At 40.4% G+C, this 15,222-nt stretch overlaps 1 protein-coding gene across 1 annotated transcript in view; it reads right to left on the bottom strand.

Moving 5' to 3' along the window:
• The window catches only part of LOC140064274 (cadherin-like protein 26), a 62,055-nt gene that overhangs the window by 28,850 nt on the left and 17,983 nt on the right, over nt 1-15,222 (bottom strand). Inside the window, exon 2 of the mRNA XM_072110994.1 lies at nt 400-456. Coding sequence (XP_071967095.1) covers nt 400-456 — 57 coding nt within the window. The remainder of the gene's footprint in view (nt 1-399; nt 457-15,222) is intronic.

The following is a 15,222-nucleotide window of genomic DNA, read 5'->3' on the forward strand; positions in this document are numbered from 1 at the left end:
AAACCACCCCTTTATTTATTGAGGACATTAAAAAAAGGGGGATTCACACATGCCATACGGGCATGAAAAAAACAGAAGTGCATACCACGTGGCCTGCAAACAGATGCATATTTTGTGGTCACACAACGATAAAACCTGTAATAATAACTTGTACATGTGAGAATGATAGATGCAAGATCAATAGATGTGAGATAGATACTGTAGATAACAAAAAGAAAAAAGTAAGCATAATATACATCAACCAATATCACTTGTTGTGCGGTTTGACCTTCTTTGTGTCGATAGAAAGATATGATTAGATTAGATTCAATGGGTTAATCTAGGTGTGGTTGTGTTTTACATCAATCTCTGAAGCACACCCAGCAATGTGCGTTACACATTTATTATATAGTTATATACCCGCTTTGTGCGTCTCTGGATTGCTCTCTTTGGCTTTTCTCCCAGGGAAGTGATTACCTGATAATGAAACAGAGAATCAAAATTAATTTTGTTTCTGCTGCATATACTTATCTACATGGAAATTAATATATTAAATTTAAAGAACAAGTTCATTCCAGCTCTTAACGTAATTCTAAGCAAAACTGTCCTGTTGTAGTGATGCATTGAGGGTGCGTTCACAAACGACGTTTTCAGTGAAACGCATTTGATCAGTAACCAGCACCCAAAACTTCTTTCCTAAACACATATTTCAAGAGCATCAGATGCTCAGTCATGCATATTTTGTCTTGGAACCTGTCATCAGGATTTCAACTAGGGTATAAACCTGATGACAGGTTACTGTAGCAGTATTCAGCCACTATTTACATGTGGTGTTTGCATTGCATTTTAAAACACTGTTCATAACTATTGCATCATTAAAATTACACTGCCATGCATTTATTTTGCTTTAAATTTAAATGCTATGTTTCAATTTAACTAAACATTTGAACAAGGCAGCAGCGTTTGATTTGCGTTTCAAAATGCTAATCAAATGCCATGTGGTAACTTATCCCAAAGATATTTTTAATTATAAATATTGCTAAGATAACTTTAGATAATATAAGGTAAAGTAATATCAGTTAAAGGGAACCTGTCATCAGGTTGTCACATTTAAACCTAATGACAGATGTTTTAAGAATAAAAATTCATTCCTCAGCTTACCCTAAAATAAAGTAATAAATAAGTACCTGTCACCTTGTCATGTGGGTGTCTGTTCTATTCAGCCAAGTCATCGATTACAAGGCAAACGTCTCTCATAGCTCCATCTTCCCCCTCCCTTCTGTCCAAGTCAATCATTTTCAAATAGCAATTCCCACAATGCACGGTCCACTCCCTTTCTTATGGAATGTGTGATGATATGGGAAAAACTTAATAATGCTTTTTAAAGGGAACCTCTCATCAGGTTTTTAACATTTAAACCTGATGTCAGGTTCCTGCTGCAGTATTCAGGCCCCATACAAACATGACGGTTGAATTCAATTTTAAAACACAATTCAAAGGCCGCTGCCAAGTTTGCATTTTTAGTTTACATTGCTTTAATGCAATGTGTGGTCTACTACCCTGCTTCTGACATGTGCAGTATGACAGTGGTGACTCAATCCCTTTCTACTGGTCACCGCACATGTCCGAAGCAGGGTAGTTGACCATGCATTGTGGGAATTGCTATTTTAAAATAAATGACGTGGACAGAAGGGAGAGAGGAAATGGGAGCTGTTAAAGTCGTTTACCAAGTTGCTTGGCTGAAGATAAGAGATGCCCATATGTCTCAGGGGACAGTGCTAGCAGAGTGACAGGTTGTTGTTGTCATATGTAACCAGATGTACATAAAAAGACTGAAGTCTATGTGTATCAGATTAGACTGAGACAAGCTATACTTTTCAACAGAATTGACACACAGTCCTTTTAACCGGCCATGTGAATGGATCCATCTCAAAGTATATTGAGTGCTGTAGTGTTAAATAGCCCTTTATGTTATATTGTTTTATTATTGTGAAAGCCCCATCTAATAACCAGAGAGGATTTAGAGCAGAGAACTGTTTGACCAGAGGATCAGTATCAGAACATGCACCACTTCCCTTATGAGCTCCAAGTTAAAAGTCTCAAGAAAAAAAATCTGTCACACCCCAATGACATAAGGTGGAAATACTGGTTTGCTGTCAGTCTAAGACATTTTCTGGAAAACTGATGTATTGCATTAATGCCTTATTTCATATCTGTCAATACAGACCTAGGATGAGTTTCATTCACCTGTCACATACTGACCCATGGACAGAGTTGTATCCAGTCTAGGCAGTGCTCCATGAGCTGAACACCCTACTTTGAGTTTATCGGTATATATCAATCTAGCTGGTATTTAAGTATTAACTCCTTCTTATTTATTCAGCTCACAAATGTTTTCTTCCTAGACTGAGAACAATTGAATCCACATCTTAGTTGGGTCAAGGACTGGGTTTGTTAGTTTTATAAACAGAGTTCTCAAAAAGGTAATGGCATAGAAATGCTAAGTAAATTACAAAGTTGTAGTACTTTTCTTTATAATAAGTTTTAGTTCTTTGCTTTATAGATGTTGACTACACATTACCTTGATAAAAGATGAAAACTCCTTTAAAGGGGTATTCCAGTTAAATAAACCCTGACAGCAGGAATCTACCTATTAAGGTAGATCCGATGGTAGGTTCCTCTTTCCATCCTCAGCCATAAAGTGTGCCTCTCTAATCCTTTCATATAGCTAAACCTGAACTAAACTTGTATCTTTGATTTATGCAAATTATCGGTAGAGGCTACTGGAGTGCAGAGTGTCATGTCCAGGCTGTGGGAGCAAAGGCTACTCCACACCCCAGTAGCCTCCCTGTACATCCCAGTCATGCTTCTTATACATGCATGCATGCATGCACAGTAGCTCTTGTTCCGGTGTCTGCGGCAGTGGAAATACATATGCCTGCTATTCATAAACGCATAGCACACATGCGTATTTTCACTGCTGCTGTCACTGGAGCAAGAGCTACTGTGCTAGAGCAGAGCTCCAAAGGAGTCGCAAGCACCAGCTGTATCAGAAGCTCACCTAGGGTGTGTAGGGAAACGGAACAGCAGAACCCTGATGGTAGGTTTTCACAATTATCACATATCCACAGTAGTTAATCTGATGATTGAGGAGATTCAAACCAAAGGGATCCTGGTCTTGCAAACAAGGAACGATTTATTTGATTCTATGGGACTGCTGCTGTGACTGTCACAAGGGGCCCCTGTGATTGGTTGGTGTCTGACTTACAGAGCTCATCAGTCAACCTGTGGATAGGGCAAAATTTTAAATGACCAGAATACCTCTCTATGTTTGCCATACAAACCTGTTGTAGATAGCTGTAAGTAGGACATTAAGTAGAGTCTTAATTACTAATAAGCTAAAGAATAATTCAAACAATGTATGTTGCTGGAGATTGTCAGGCTTTACCATATACTGTACATAAGATTAAAAGGGGTTGTCTGAGGCTAAGAATTATAGGGTGGCTATCCTGAAGACAGGCTCACTAGTCACCTCCATCCTGTTATGTGGGACAGTAAAAGAATGTCCATGATATTCTTTTATATTCCAGAAGAATAAGCACAATCAAAAAAAGAACTTTGCATTATGTATGTAAAAGTCCAATAAGGAGTCCGTAGAATGGGATATCCTGTGCTAAGTTATGTTCTACATAACTAGTAGGTCACCTTTAGCAGCTGCCACCCAGCAATAGACTTGTAATGATGTACTTAACCTATGATACATCAATCATGCTATCATCCTAGTGTGACTCTTCTACACTATGTGACCCCATACAGATCATTTAAATACCGCATTTAAACATTTTATTTTACTGCTAAATCACAAAGAATATAGAAGTATTGTGATCCCGTGATCATGCTGAACCTAAATCCTCATGACAGGTTCTCTTCAAAGACCTATCCCTATGATAATTGAAGAACAGTGGGAGTCTAATATCTGGGCCTTGCATTGATCAGTAGATCATTGGGTTATTGATTGTCTATACCCTGCCTATTTTTCACCAGGTTACTAAGCCTATCTCCCTTAGTTATAACATTTACAGTAATTATCAGTATGTATGACATCTTGGAAACTACAGAGTGTGTCAGACATAGGAGGTCATTTATTTTTAGTCATGACATTTGAACATTTCTGGGTTTTGGACTTGTTTAATTTATCTTAGAGGGTGGTGTATCCATAATGCGTGTTTGTTGTTTTTTGCGCCTTTCTAAAAAAAAAAAATAAGTTGTATAAAAGTCACATATTCTTCTGCGAAGCCGCTATTGGCGAAACTCGAGATGGGTATATGACGCCGAACGTGCACCATAGTTTATTTTAAGGCCTGTTTTTAACCAATTTTTGTGAGTATAACATTAAAAATATCTTCATCACATAGAAGCTCTGCTGCACTATATTTCTCGTATCTCTTTCCACACGTACTATTGATGATTAAGGCAGAACTAAAAGTGCTGTGATCGAGTTCCCAGTCGGAGGAAGAAGTAACCCACACAGCCGCCCGCTGCACACCGCAAGTGGAATTATGGGATCCACGAGAACACCGCAGAGCGAGCGACACATGGAGAACCTGATGACCCTACCTTTCCACTTCATTGTTCACCGGATCTAAGGTACTGTTTCTCCTTGGATGTGCTACCACATCGATATTGAATATTTGAAAGACGTGGATGCAGAAGGAAAAACTTTTAGACAATTTGTGACCATAAGGAATACCGGACCCCCATTCCTTCCCTTCTCTCAATGCTCCGTCATTTCTAAGCAACTGGTTTGATTTTTGGTTTCCAATTATTGTTAAGTTTTTACCTGTTCTCAACTTTTGCCTACACCTGCTAAGGACTGGAGTTTATTTGTGCCATAATGACACCATTGAATCAAAATGTGACTTTTTTATAGATCTGCCTCAGGATTTTAAAGATACAACACTGAAGAATTCTTGTACAGCTAACTTTGCTTGGCGAGTGGAAAGGTTGCATATTTTGGTGCGAATATGCAAATGCACCAAGAAAAGCTGCAAATATAAACGAAAAAAAAGCCTCAAATAAATGAACCCCATTCCGTTCATTAGAAGTACAGCTGTAATTCGGGTTTTATAATTTAGCTGATGAATTATAGAATCAGCCTTTGCATAGTCTCCAGTACCTGATCTGTATTATTCAGCTGACCTTTTTCATAGACATAGTAGATTACTATTACCCACCCTAATAATTCACATTATAATAAGAACTGGTGTTTGTTTATAATTAGAACAACTGTGGTCTTTAATCTGACCTGCTGCCTTTTTCCAAATGAGTTCTTTCTGGGGAGGTAAGAATAAGGCATGTTTAATTTTATTATATGCAATCAATATTTTAACCCCCCTAAGAGATAAACCATCAAGGGTGAGTGACCGATGCTTCCTCCCCCCCCCCCATTAAAAACACCTGCATGGTCAACCTTACCAAATATGCGTGTATATGGAGGGTCAGGAGGAATAGCTGTCGTTCAGCGATAAGTTACTAAAGTTTGTGGGCACCTAAACATCATCCATACATGGTCATTCATTTCTCCATCAAAATTGGTGGCTTTGGTAACAGTCTTCTAAAATGAATGCACTTTTGTGGGAGACATATCCAGCTCTTCCATTCTCTTCAGATTGTATATTGGACAAATCATTTTCTATGGTTCATCGCTTTCCAGTTTAGAAAACGTTCAGGTCTGTTTCATGGTTTCTCTAAGTTTATGGGCAGCAAAGCCTTTGTTTTTTTATTGGCAGCAGCAAATGAGTATCCATTGGACTTTTAATGTAGGAGACTGCACCCTCCTATACAATGGGCAACCAAAAATGTATACTGGATCCACAGCCAGAAGTCAACATATGCCAAAGACTTCCTTTGTAAATCTTATTGCAGTGTAAGTTGATGGTGTACACAGTGTAGGAATGCTATAGCGTTCATCCCTCCAACCTACTCCTCCCGGCCCTCTGCTCTCCCAGCATCTGGTCCGGGCAAGCACATGGCCGGGTGAATGAGCCCTGATACATAGTTTGAGAAGGTTCAGGTCAGTCTCCCTGTAGTTATTATAGATATTTTGCTGGTACTTTCCATTTTATTGTGCACACTTTCACCAACATCAAACTTGACAAGGAATTTTAAGTATTCTACATACGTAGTGAACAGATTCTATCTTGTTTTTTCTTTTTTTGTATGTATAATTTGTTACTGGTTTCCTCTGAATTAAATAATGTAGTTCAGTAAATAGAGGCCTTTGGATATGTTTGACACATTCATTAGGAATTCTGCCAGAGCATATGTCAAACATACACTGCAGTGGGAATGCACCTTTTCACTCAACAACCCTAAGGCTTTATTGTCTTCAGTTAATGTTCACAAAGAAAATAATAACAATAACAAGCAACAAAGACATTCTCCATTCTCGATCACTTTCTATGAGGGTTCTTACTGTGCAGGACCCACAGGAGAAGAAAGGCCAAAGTCAATCCAGAATTAAATGATTAAAGCAACACCATCACTTTCTGCCTCTCAGGATATCTATGACTTTTTGTATCTTTATACCATTTCAAATAATTATTATATGGTCCACAGAAAACTGTTCTAACTTGTGGGTGATTTTGGAGCTGTTAAAGCATCTTTATTACAGCAAAGTACAATCTGATATAGATTCTATTTGTGTCTTTTTATGGCTTTTGTTGGAAAGGTGACGGCAATGTTCCACTGTGTATCTCCCACTGTATCCTCCGATGTATGTCACTTTATGTGCATGAAGCGGCATATGTCACTCATATTTAAAGAACGGCTTCTTAGATATACTTACCTCAATTTATGAAGCCAGAGTAAAAATCATAGAATAAGTTTTTTTAAATATACCATCTGTATGGCCACATCCATGTGGCAGGATTCTGCTCACTATTGTGCATCAGTATTCAGAATCCAAAAAACAAATGTAATGTACAGAAAGAAAGTATAATGGAAATATGCACCTCTTCCATGTTTTCGACCTAATACTGGCTTGGGCTCTCACACTGTTACAAAATACTGTCCGGAATACAGTCATGTCATATAGAAAGGTGCTACACTTCCCATTCAGTAAGCTAACCATATTTGCCCATCATATGTCAAGAGGAAGCTGTTTGGGCATACAATAAATACATGAAGGCACCAGGGCACTTTGGTTTTGTGCGCTAGGAGCTCATGTTATCAGTGGCGTAACTAGAGTCCTCTGGGCCCCAGGGCAAAATTCCCGACAGCCCCCCCCCCCCCCGGTATGCATAAAAACATTGAACACCATCCACCAGTAGCCAGAATTAATGTCCCCCATCTACCAGTAGCCATAATTAATGCCCCCACCCACCAGTAGCCATAATTAATGTCCCCCCCTCACCAGTAGCCATAATTAATGTCCCCCCAACCAGTAGCCATAATTAATGTCCCCCCAACCAGTAGCCATAATTAATGTCCCCCCAACCAGTAGCCATAATTAATGTCCCCCCAACCAGTAGCCATAATCAATGTACCCCCAACCAGTAGCCAAAATTATTCCCCCCCCTCACCAGTCGCTATAATCAATGTCCCCCCTCACCAATAGCCATAATTAATGTCCACCCCAGCAGTAGCCATGATTAATGTCCCCACCCCCAGCAGTAGCCATAATCAATGTCCCCCCCCCTAGCAGTAGCCATGATTAAATAAATGTCCCCCCCCCCCACCAGTAGCCATAATCAATGTCCCCCCAGCAGTAGCCGTGATTAATGTCCCCCATAGGTAATATCCCCCCCAAATAGCCATTTCCTAACTTTCACCTATGCCTCCCCCCCAAATAGAAACAGGGCCCCATATATTTAAGCAAAATGAAAAATAAAACTCTTACCTAGTTATTCCGCTCCTCTTCGCGCTCTCTCTCTCTTCTAAAGATCAACGCAGGCGACAGCTGATGACGCATCTGCCAGGTCAGGTGCCGGGTCATAGACCTCAGCAGACCCGGCGCAGGCAGGCTCGTCATTAAGTCTGTCGATGGATGCGGTGTGCGGGGATGGCCGATGAGGTGGGTGGGAAGGTGGGTGGATCGGGGGCCCGTTCAAATTTTGAATTGTGACAGCTCAGGGCCCCCCTGATCCAGCGCACAGACCAGATGCAGAACAGTCCGTGCGCTGTAAGGGGAAGGCCCGCGGCTCTCACAATTTAAAACATCTGCCCGCTGTGCTGCGCCGAGTTATCAGCGCATTGCAGGGGTCAGGTGTGGGCCTCTGACTGGCAACGGGCCCAGTCTCAGTCGCGACCCCTGCGACCGCGATCGGTACGCAACTGAATGTTATTAACTATTACCTTCTTTTGACCAAGCCAATGCAAAGTGTATTAAATAGTAATACAAGAGAAGTAAAGAGTTAGGTTAACATGACAGCTGTCAAGATGCATACTTGTACCTGTACCCGATTTACAGATGACTCGTGGTTACATATGGACCTCTCTGCCCACCGTGACCTCTGGTTGATGCTCTCTGGATGCTGGTAATTTACTGATCTTTGTCCCAGGACGCAATTTATACTGTAAGGTCTTTATTGTTAATCCTCAATCCTTTGGCAATCTAAAATTATTAAACCCCTTAATGCCGCAGCCCTTTTTCGTTTTTGCACCTTCAAAAATCTATAACTTTTTTACTTTTCCATGTACAGAGCTGTGTGATGGCTTATTTTCTGTGTAACAAATTACACTTCAAAATGGTGGTATTTAATATTCCACGCTGTGTACTGGGAAGCGGGAAAAAAATTCCAAATGCAGTGAAATTGGTAAAAAAACGCATTTGTGCCGTATTCCTGTGGGCTTGGTTTTTACGGATTTCACTGTACGCCCCATATGACATGTCTACTTTATTCTTTGGGTCGGTACGATTACGAGGATAACAAATTTGTATAGGTTTTATAATGTTTTCATACATTTAAAAAAAATGAAAACCTCCTGTACAAAAATTTTTGGGGGATTTTGCCATCTTCTGGAGCTAATAACTTTTTTATACTTTGGTGTACGGAGCTGTGGATGGTGTCATTTTTTGATGACGTTTACAATGTTATCCTTTTTAGGACTGTGCGACCTTTTGATCACTTTTAATAGAATTTTTCACTTTTTTTAAAATGTCAAAAAAGTGCCGTTATCGAGCTTTGGGCGCGATTTTCCGTTATGGGAGTTAAACGCAGTGAAAAAACATTATCATATTTTGATAGATTGGGCATTTTCGGACACGGCAATACCTAATGTGTTTATGATTTTTACTATTTATATTTATATCAGTTCTAGGCAAAGGGGGATGATTTGAGTTTGTAGGTTTTTTTATTAAAGTTTTTTTTAAAACTTTTTTTTTATTTTTACTATTTTTCAGACTCCGTAGGGTACTTTAACCCTAGGTTGTCTGTACTGACAATGATAGCACATTCTAATGCATGGATTAAGCCGAAGACCCGAGGCTACCATGGCGACAGATTGCCGCTCCCCAATGATGTCACAGGGAGCAACGATCCTCAGAAAGATGCCGGCGTCAATGCACCACCATCTTTTTGAAGCCGCCGGTAGCGAGCAGCGAGAAAACACCCGCAATATGCAGCAAAGACTTACTGGCTATGGAGAGGGCTCGGCCCGCGAGCCCTCTCCATGCACCCGCACCCGGCATGTGACGTAATACTACGTCACATGTCGGTAAGGGGTTAAATCCAATTCTCACAGGTACCAAAAAAGAATTTAGAGTTAAAGAATATAGCTGTTCTGACTTACATCCAAATTCCATTTATGAAACCAAGCTACACAACCTATCTTGTACATAACCTTGGGACTGCCAGTCGTGGCATAGCTTTAGGGGTTCTAGTTGCACCAAGGCCCCTAAGCTAGGAGGGCCCACAAGCCTCACCACTTGTTGTACTGCAATGGGTGCAACTACGAGTGACAGGTCACTGGAGCACTATTAAATGTGAAGGTTGTATCTCCATATAGCAGCAGAGAGATTTACTCTTGCATTACTTCACTCTTCTAGCCAGTTATGCTAATAACATATAGGATGTATAACTTGTTTCTTTTTTTCTGTGCAGAATTTACATTTCTGCTTTGTGTGTGTGTGTATGTGTTAAGCAGCGGTGGGATGCACTGTTAATGCCTAAGGAAGCGGTAGTGTCCCTCCAATTTTTGTCACATGATTCATTTGACATTACTGAAAATATGTCTCTCTGCTTCTCAATGCCCTAAGCAAAACTGTCTGATTCATGTATTTTCTAGACTGTACAGATGTGTGAACATATTGTGTTGTGAGAGATATATTTCTCTACAGATGCCATTTTGTCTTAGGCGGGGGTCATGTTGACCACTGTCCAGCCATGTCATGATTCAAACATCATTTTTTGTGAACTGTTTAGAAATTACTTTGTCCTTGCTGTTGTTTACCTTGTCTTTCTGTAGCTTCTCTGTTTGAAGGCCATGTTGTGACTTATACAAAGCTATCACAAGGACAATTAGTATAAACATTCTGTTTATATGAGAACAAGGCCTCTGGAACATTTTGGAAGAATGTCTTAAAGCGGAGGTTTCGGTATATTCAAGTTGGCCTATAGCATTGCAGCATTTTATCACCTTTTAATGCCCTATGCAGATCAACACTAATAAACATTGTGAGTCTGAATTTTCTAAGAGACTGGTGGGTCTTAGTGTCTGTTCTCACCGGTAGCCATTTTTGATTATATCAGTTAATTCGGAAGTCACCTTACAACTGATAAGGGCTATTTTAGCCCTATATAAAGATCTTTCACAGTGTAATGTTAAATTAACCTGGTTTTGAGAAATACATGTTGTTACATTAAGCAGAAGCAGGAATATAGAAAAATGATGGCGAGATACTTTGTGAGTTTTGTTTATTGAAACATCTATTATGAGAACAATATATGGTTGTATGTATCAGATCACTTAACAACCACATATGCCCATTATTCAATATGAAGCCTGTTAGTTGGATGTTTTCCTAAACCCACCACCAAATTACAGCACTTCTGTGGTAACCACCCTTTATTCTATAGTAAATATTTTATCAAAACCTAACGTTCAACCCTCAAAGAAAAGGGTGACAAAACCAACATAAACAGCAAAAAACGTAATAAATGGTAAAAAATTTTAAATTTTTATTAAATCCAAATATAACATACTGGTTAAAAATGAACCCCAATCCAAAAGGGAGACACAAGCAAGAGTTGCATCACAAGCAACAGATCAATACATCTAAATGTAAACATGTATGGGCATCAGTGGCCATATACAATTATAAAGTAATACTGTTGGGAAGCATGAGTCGTGTATACCTACAAATAATGAGTCATGTAACCTACAATCAGTGCACAGAGACTACTGTGTCAAACTTACCCATGTTGAGATTGTTGCCCGAGCAACTTACCCATGTTGAGATTGTTGCCCCAGCAACCCCGACACGCGTTTCGGCTGAGTTGTGATGCAACTCTTGCTTGTGTCCCCCTTTTGGAGTGGGGTTCATTTTTAACCATTATGTTATATTTGGATTTAATAAAAATTTACAATTTTTTACCATTTATTACGTTTTTTGCTGTTTATGTTGGTTTTTTCACCCGTTTCTTTGAGGGTTGAACGATAGGTTTTGATTTATGCTCTCCAACAAGCTTCATGGAGTACAATTATTATAGGGAAGCGTGATTATTATATTTTGATAGACATACACTCACCGGCCACTTTATTAGGTACACCACGCTAGTAACGGGTTGGACCACCTTTTGCCTTCAGAACTGCCTCAATTCTTCGTGGCATAGATTCAACAAGGTGCTGGAAGCATTCCTCAGAGATTTTGGTCCATATTGACATGATGGCATCACACAGTTGCCGCAGGTTTGTCGGCTGCACATCCATGATGCGAATCTCCTGTTCCATCACATCCCAAAGATGCTCTATTGGATTGAGATCTGGTGACTTTGGAGGCCATTTGAGTGAACTCATTGTCATGTTCAAGAAACCAGTCTGAGATGATTCCAGCTTTATGACATGGCGCATTATCCTGCTGAAAGTAGCCATCAGATGTTGGGTACATTGTGGTCATAAAGGGATGGACATGGTCAGCAACAATACTCAGGTAGGCTTTGGCGTTGCAACAATGCTCAATTGGTACCAAGGGGCCCAAAGAGTGCCAAGAAACTATTCCCCACACCATGACACCACCACCACCAGCCTGAACCGTTGATACAAGGCAGGATGGATCCATGCTTTCATGTTGTTGACGCCAAATTCTGACCCTACCATCCGAATGCCACAGCAGAAATCGAGACTCATCAGACCAGGCAACGTTTTTCCAATCTTCTACTGTCCAATTTCGATGAGGTTGTGCAAATTGTAGCCTCAGTTTCCTGTTCTTAGCTGAAAGAAGTGGCACCCGGTGTGGTCTTCTGCTGCTGTAGCCCATCTGCCTCAAAGTTCGACGTACTGTGCGTTCAGAGATGCTTTTCTGCCTACCTTGGTTGTAACGGGTGGCGATTTGAGTCACTGTTGCCTTTCTATCAGATCGAACCAGTCTGCCCATTCTCCTCTGACCTCTGGCATCAACAAGGCATTTCCGCCCACAGAACTGCCGCTCACTGGATGTTTTTTCTTTTTCGGACCATTCTCTGTAAACCCTAGGATGGTTGTGCGTGAAAATCCCAGTAGATCAGCAGTTTCTGAAATACTCAGACCAGCACTTCTGGCACCAACAACCATGCCACGTTCAAAGGCACTCAAATCACCTTTCTTCCCCATACTGATGCTCGGTTTGAACTGCAGGAGATTGTCTTGACCATGTCTACATGCCTAAATGCACTGAGTTGCCGCCATGTGATTGGCTGATTAGAAATTAAGTGTTAACGAGCAGTTGGACAGGTGTACCTAATAAAGTGGCCGGTGAGTGTATTGCACCATTACAATTTTTTTATATATAAATATTTTATGCCTCCCTTTTATTTTTTTCTTGCTTCCTCCACACCTCAATGTTCCAACCCCCCAATAATTTCATTTATATGTATTCCATATTAAGGTCTTTGTTGACTCCAAGATGGGTAGCGGTTTATATTTCTTTTTTATTCGCATTAATCTCGAATAAAGAGAATATTAGAAAAAAAACACTAGTCCTTAGAAGTTTTTAAAATTAAAAAAAAAAAAAAAAAACATAAAATGGTCAGACCATGTCATTCTACAGTCTTTGTTACAAAAATTAAGCCAAAATGGGAAAACAAAGTACCACATCCATTAATCCATTGCTTTTAGAACCAATGTTACCAGCAAACCCTTCAAGTCAATGGGGCTCATTTACTAAGGGTCCGTGGACCGCATATTAGTTGGGTTTCCAGACGATTTCTGATTTGCCGCATTTAGCAGTGTGTTTTGGCGCACACAACAGACTTTCATGCGACGCAAATCGGGGGCGTGGCCGCCGGACAACCCGCCGGATTTGGACTACTTCGGAAGCGCCAGATGCAGGAAATCGGGCGCAGAAGCTATGTGAATCGCGCCAGACTTCTTCTTCGTCGGATCGTCTGGATCGGGAATGGCGACAGGACCGGGTAAGTAAATTTGTTTTTGTATGACTTTATTATCTTCTCAGGTCATTTTGTATAAACTTTATTGTACTTTCACTTTTAATAAAAGATTAATTTAATAGATTTTCATCTGACAAGAGAGAATACAATAAATGATAAAGCCTCTATAGAAAACACCATCATTTCATCCACTTCAGTGGATGATGTCACAGTTGACTTATTCTTGGTGTCTGTAGAGAGCATGCCTAGAAACAAGAAAGGTATGGCTGTATAAAAAAAATTGTAAAGTGTACACAATGCTGCTCTTACTTTGGGGAGAGCGGGGAGGTAGTCAGAGTATATAAATTGCACTGAGGTCTTGACTTTGGGTCATTGCAACACCTTGATTTCATTTTCATGACCCTTATGTCCTCACATTTGCCTCAATAACTGCAAGGTGAAAGGACCAATGGCCAGAAAACAAGCCTTAATCATAGCCTATTCACCACTTTGCCTGTTGCTATGAGGTATTTGTGATGAAATGCTGTATTTAGTTTAGGCCAGGTCTAGGTAGTAAAAGCTCTCCTTAAAGGGGTTTTCCCAAAAATAGAAAAAAATCTCACATTTCTATCCACTAGTGATTTAAACGCAATAAATATCATTTTAACCCTTTACTTTACAATTTTACTCAGTGTTATTATTGTTTTAGCTCCCATCTCTCCCTCGGCTGCTCAATGCAAAATCCCAGGGTGTAGGTGGGGCCTCTCTCTAAGCAGAGACATCATGACCCATCTAGTTCTGTGGGGTGACAAAGTGGTTAGATTATCAGGGTACAAGGTGCATATGCACTCTTATCTGGCTTCTGACATTGTACTGACACATAGAAAGTGATGAGACAGATCAAAGATGCATGAGATGATTACACAGAGGCTGATAGACCCCTACACTGTTACACTGTGAGCTCTGCTACATCTCACAGACATGTGCCTGCCTCCCGAGGGGCGTAACTTGAGGGGGTGCAGAGGTTGCGGTCGCATCTGGGCCCATGAGGTTTAGATTTTTTTTAGGTTTAAGACATGATGCAGTCTAAAAAACCTAACCAGTATATCTATACCATATTGGGAATCTGATCCTTGTGGAATAGAGTTTTCTGGCGTAGAAGCACTGAAATAATTTCTAATTCTTGTGCAATGCAGCACCCGGGCATATGCATCATGAGGTCTAAGCTTCATGATGTGTCTGCCGTGGCGGCGGGGGTTGGAGCTTTATCATATGCATGCTAATGCAGAATCAGCATATTCTGAATCTGCCCCTTGAGTCCTAGCATGGTCTTAGGTCTTTTTTTCTTGCGGTCCCACAGCAGTGCATGCATTCTATCTACAGAATATATTTTATTGTCAACAGGCAGTTAATGTCTGTGAGCCGACCTAGCGACACCCGTGATTGAAGGAAAGCTATGATCCTATTCCATTATTGAAACCAGGGTCACTTACTCTTAGATCCAGGCACTGTGACTATTTGTTATCCATGGCTTCCTTCATTCTAAAATCAACTAAAATTATCCCAATGAGCCAAAAGTGCTATGGTACTCACAGGCTGTTACACTGAGCAGGAGCACTTCCAGAGGGAGGGGGAGAATTGCTGGGGGAGTGTGAGATGTGCTCCTGCATTGTGTAAT

The sequence above is a fragment of the Engystomops pustulosus genome, chromosome 6 (assembly GCF_040894005.1).
Source record: "Engystomops pustulosus chromosome 6, aEngPut4.maternal, whole genome shotgun sequence".
NCBI lineage: Eukaryota > Metazoa > Chordata > Amphibia > Anura > Leptodactylidae > Engystomops > Engystomops pustulosus.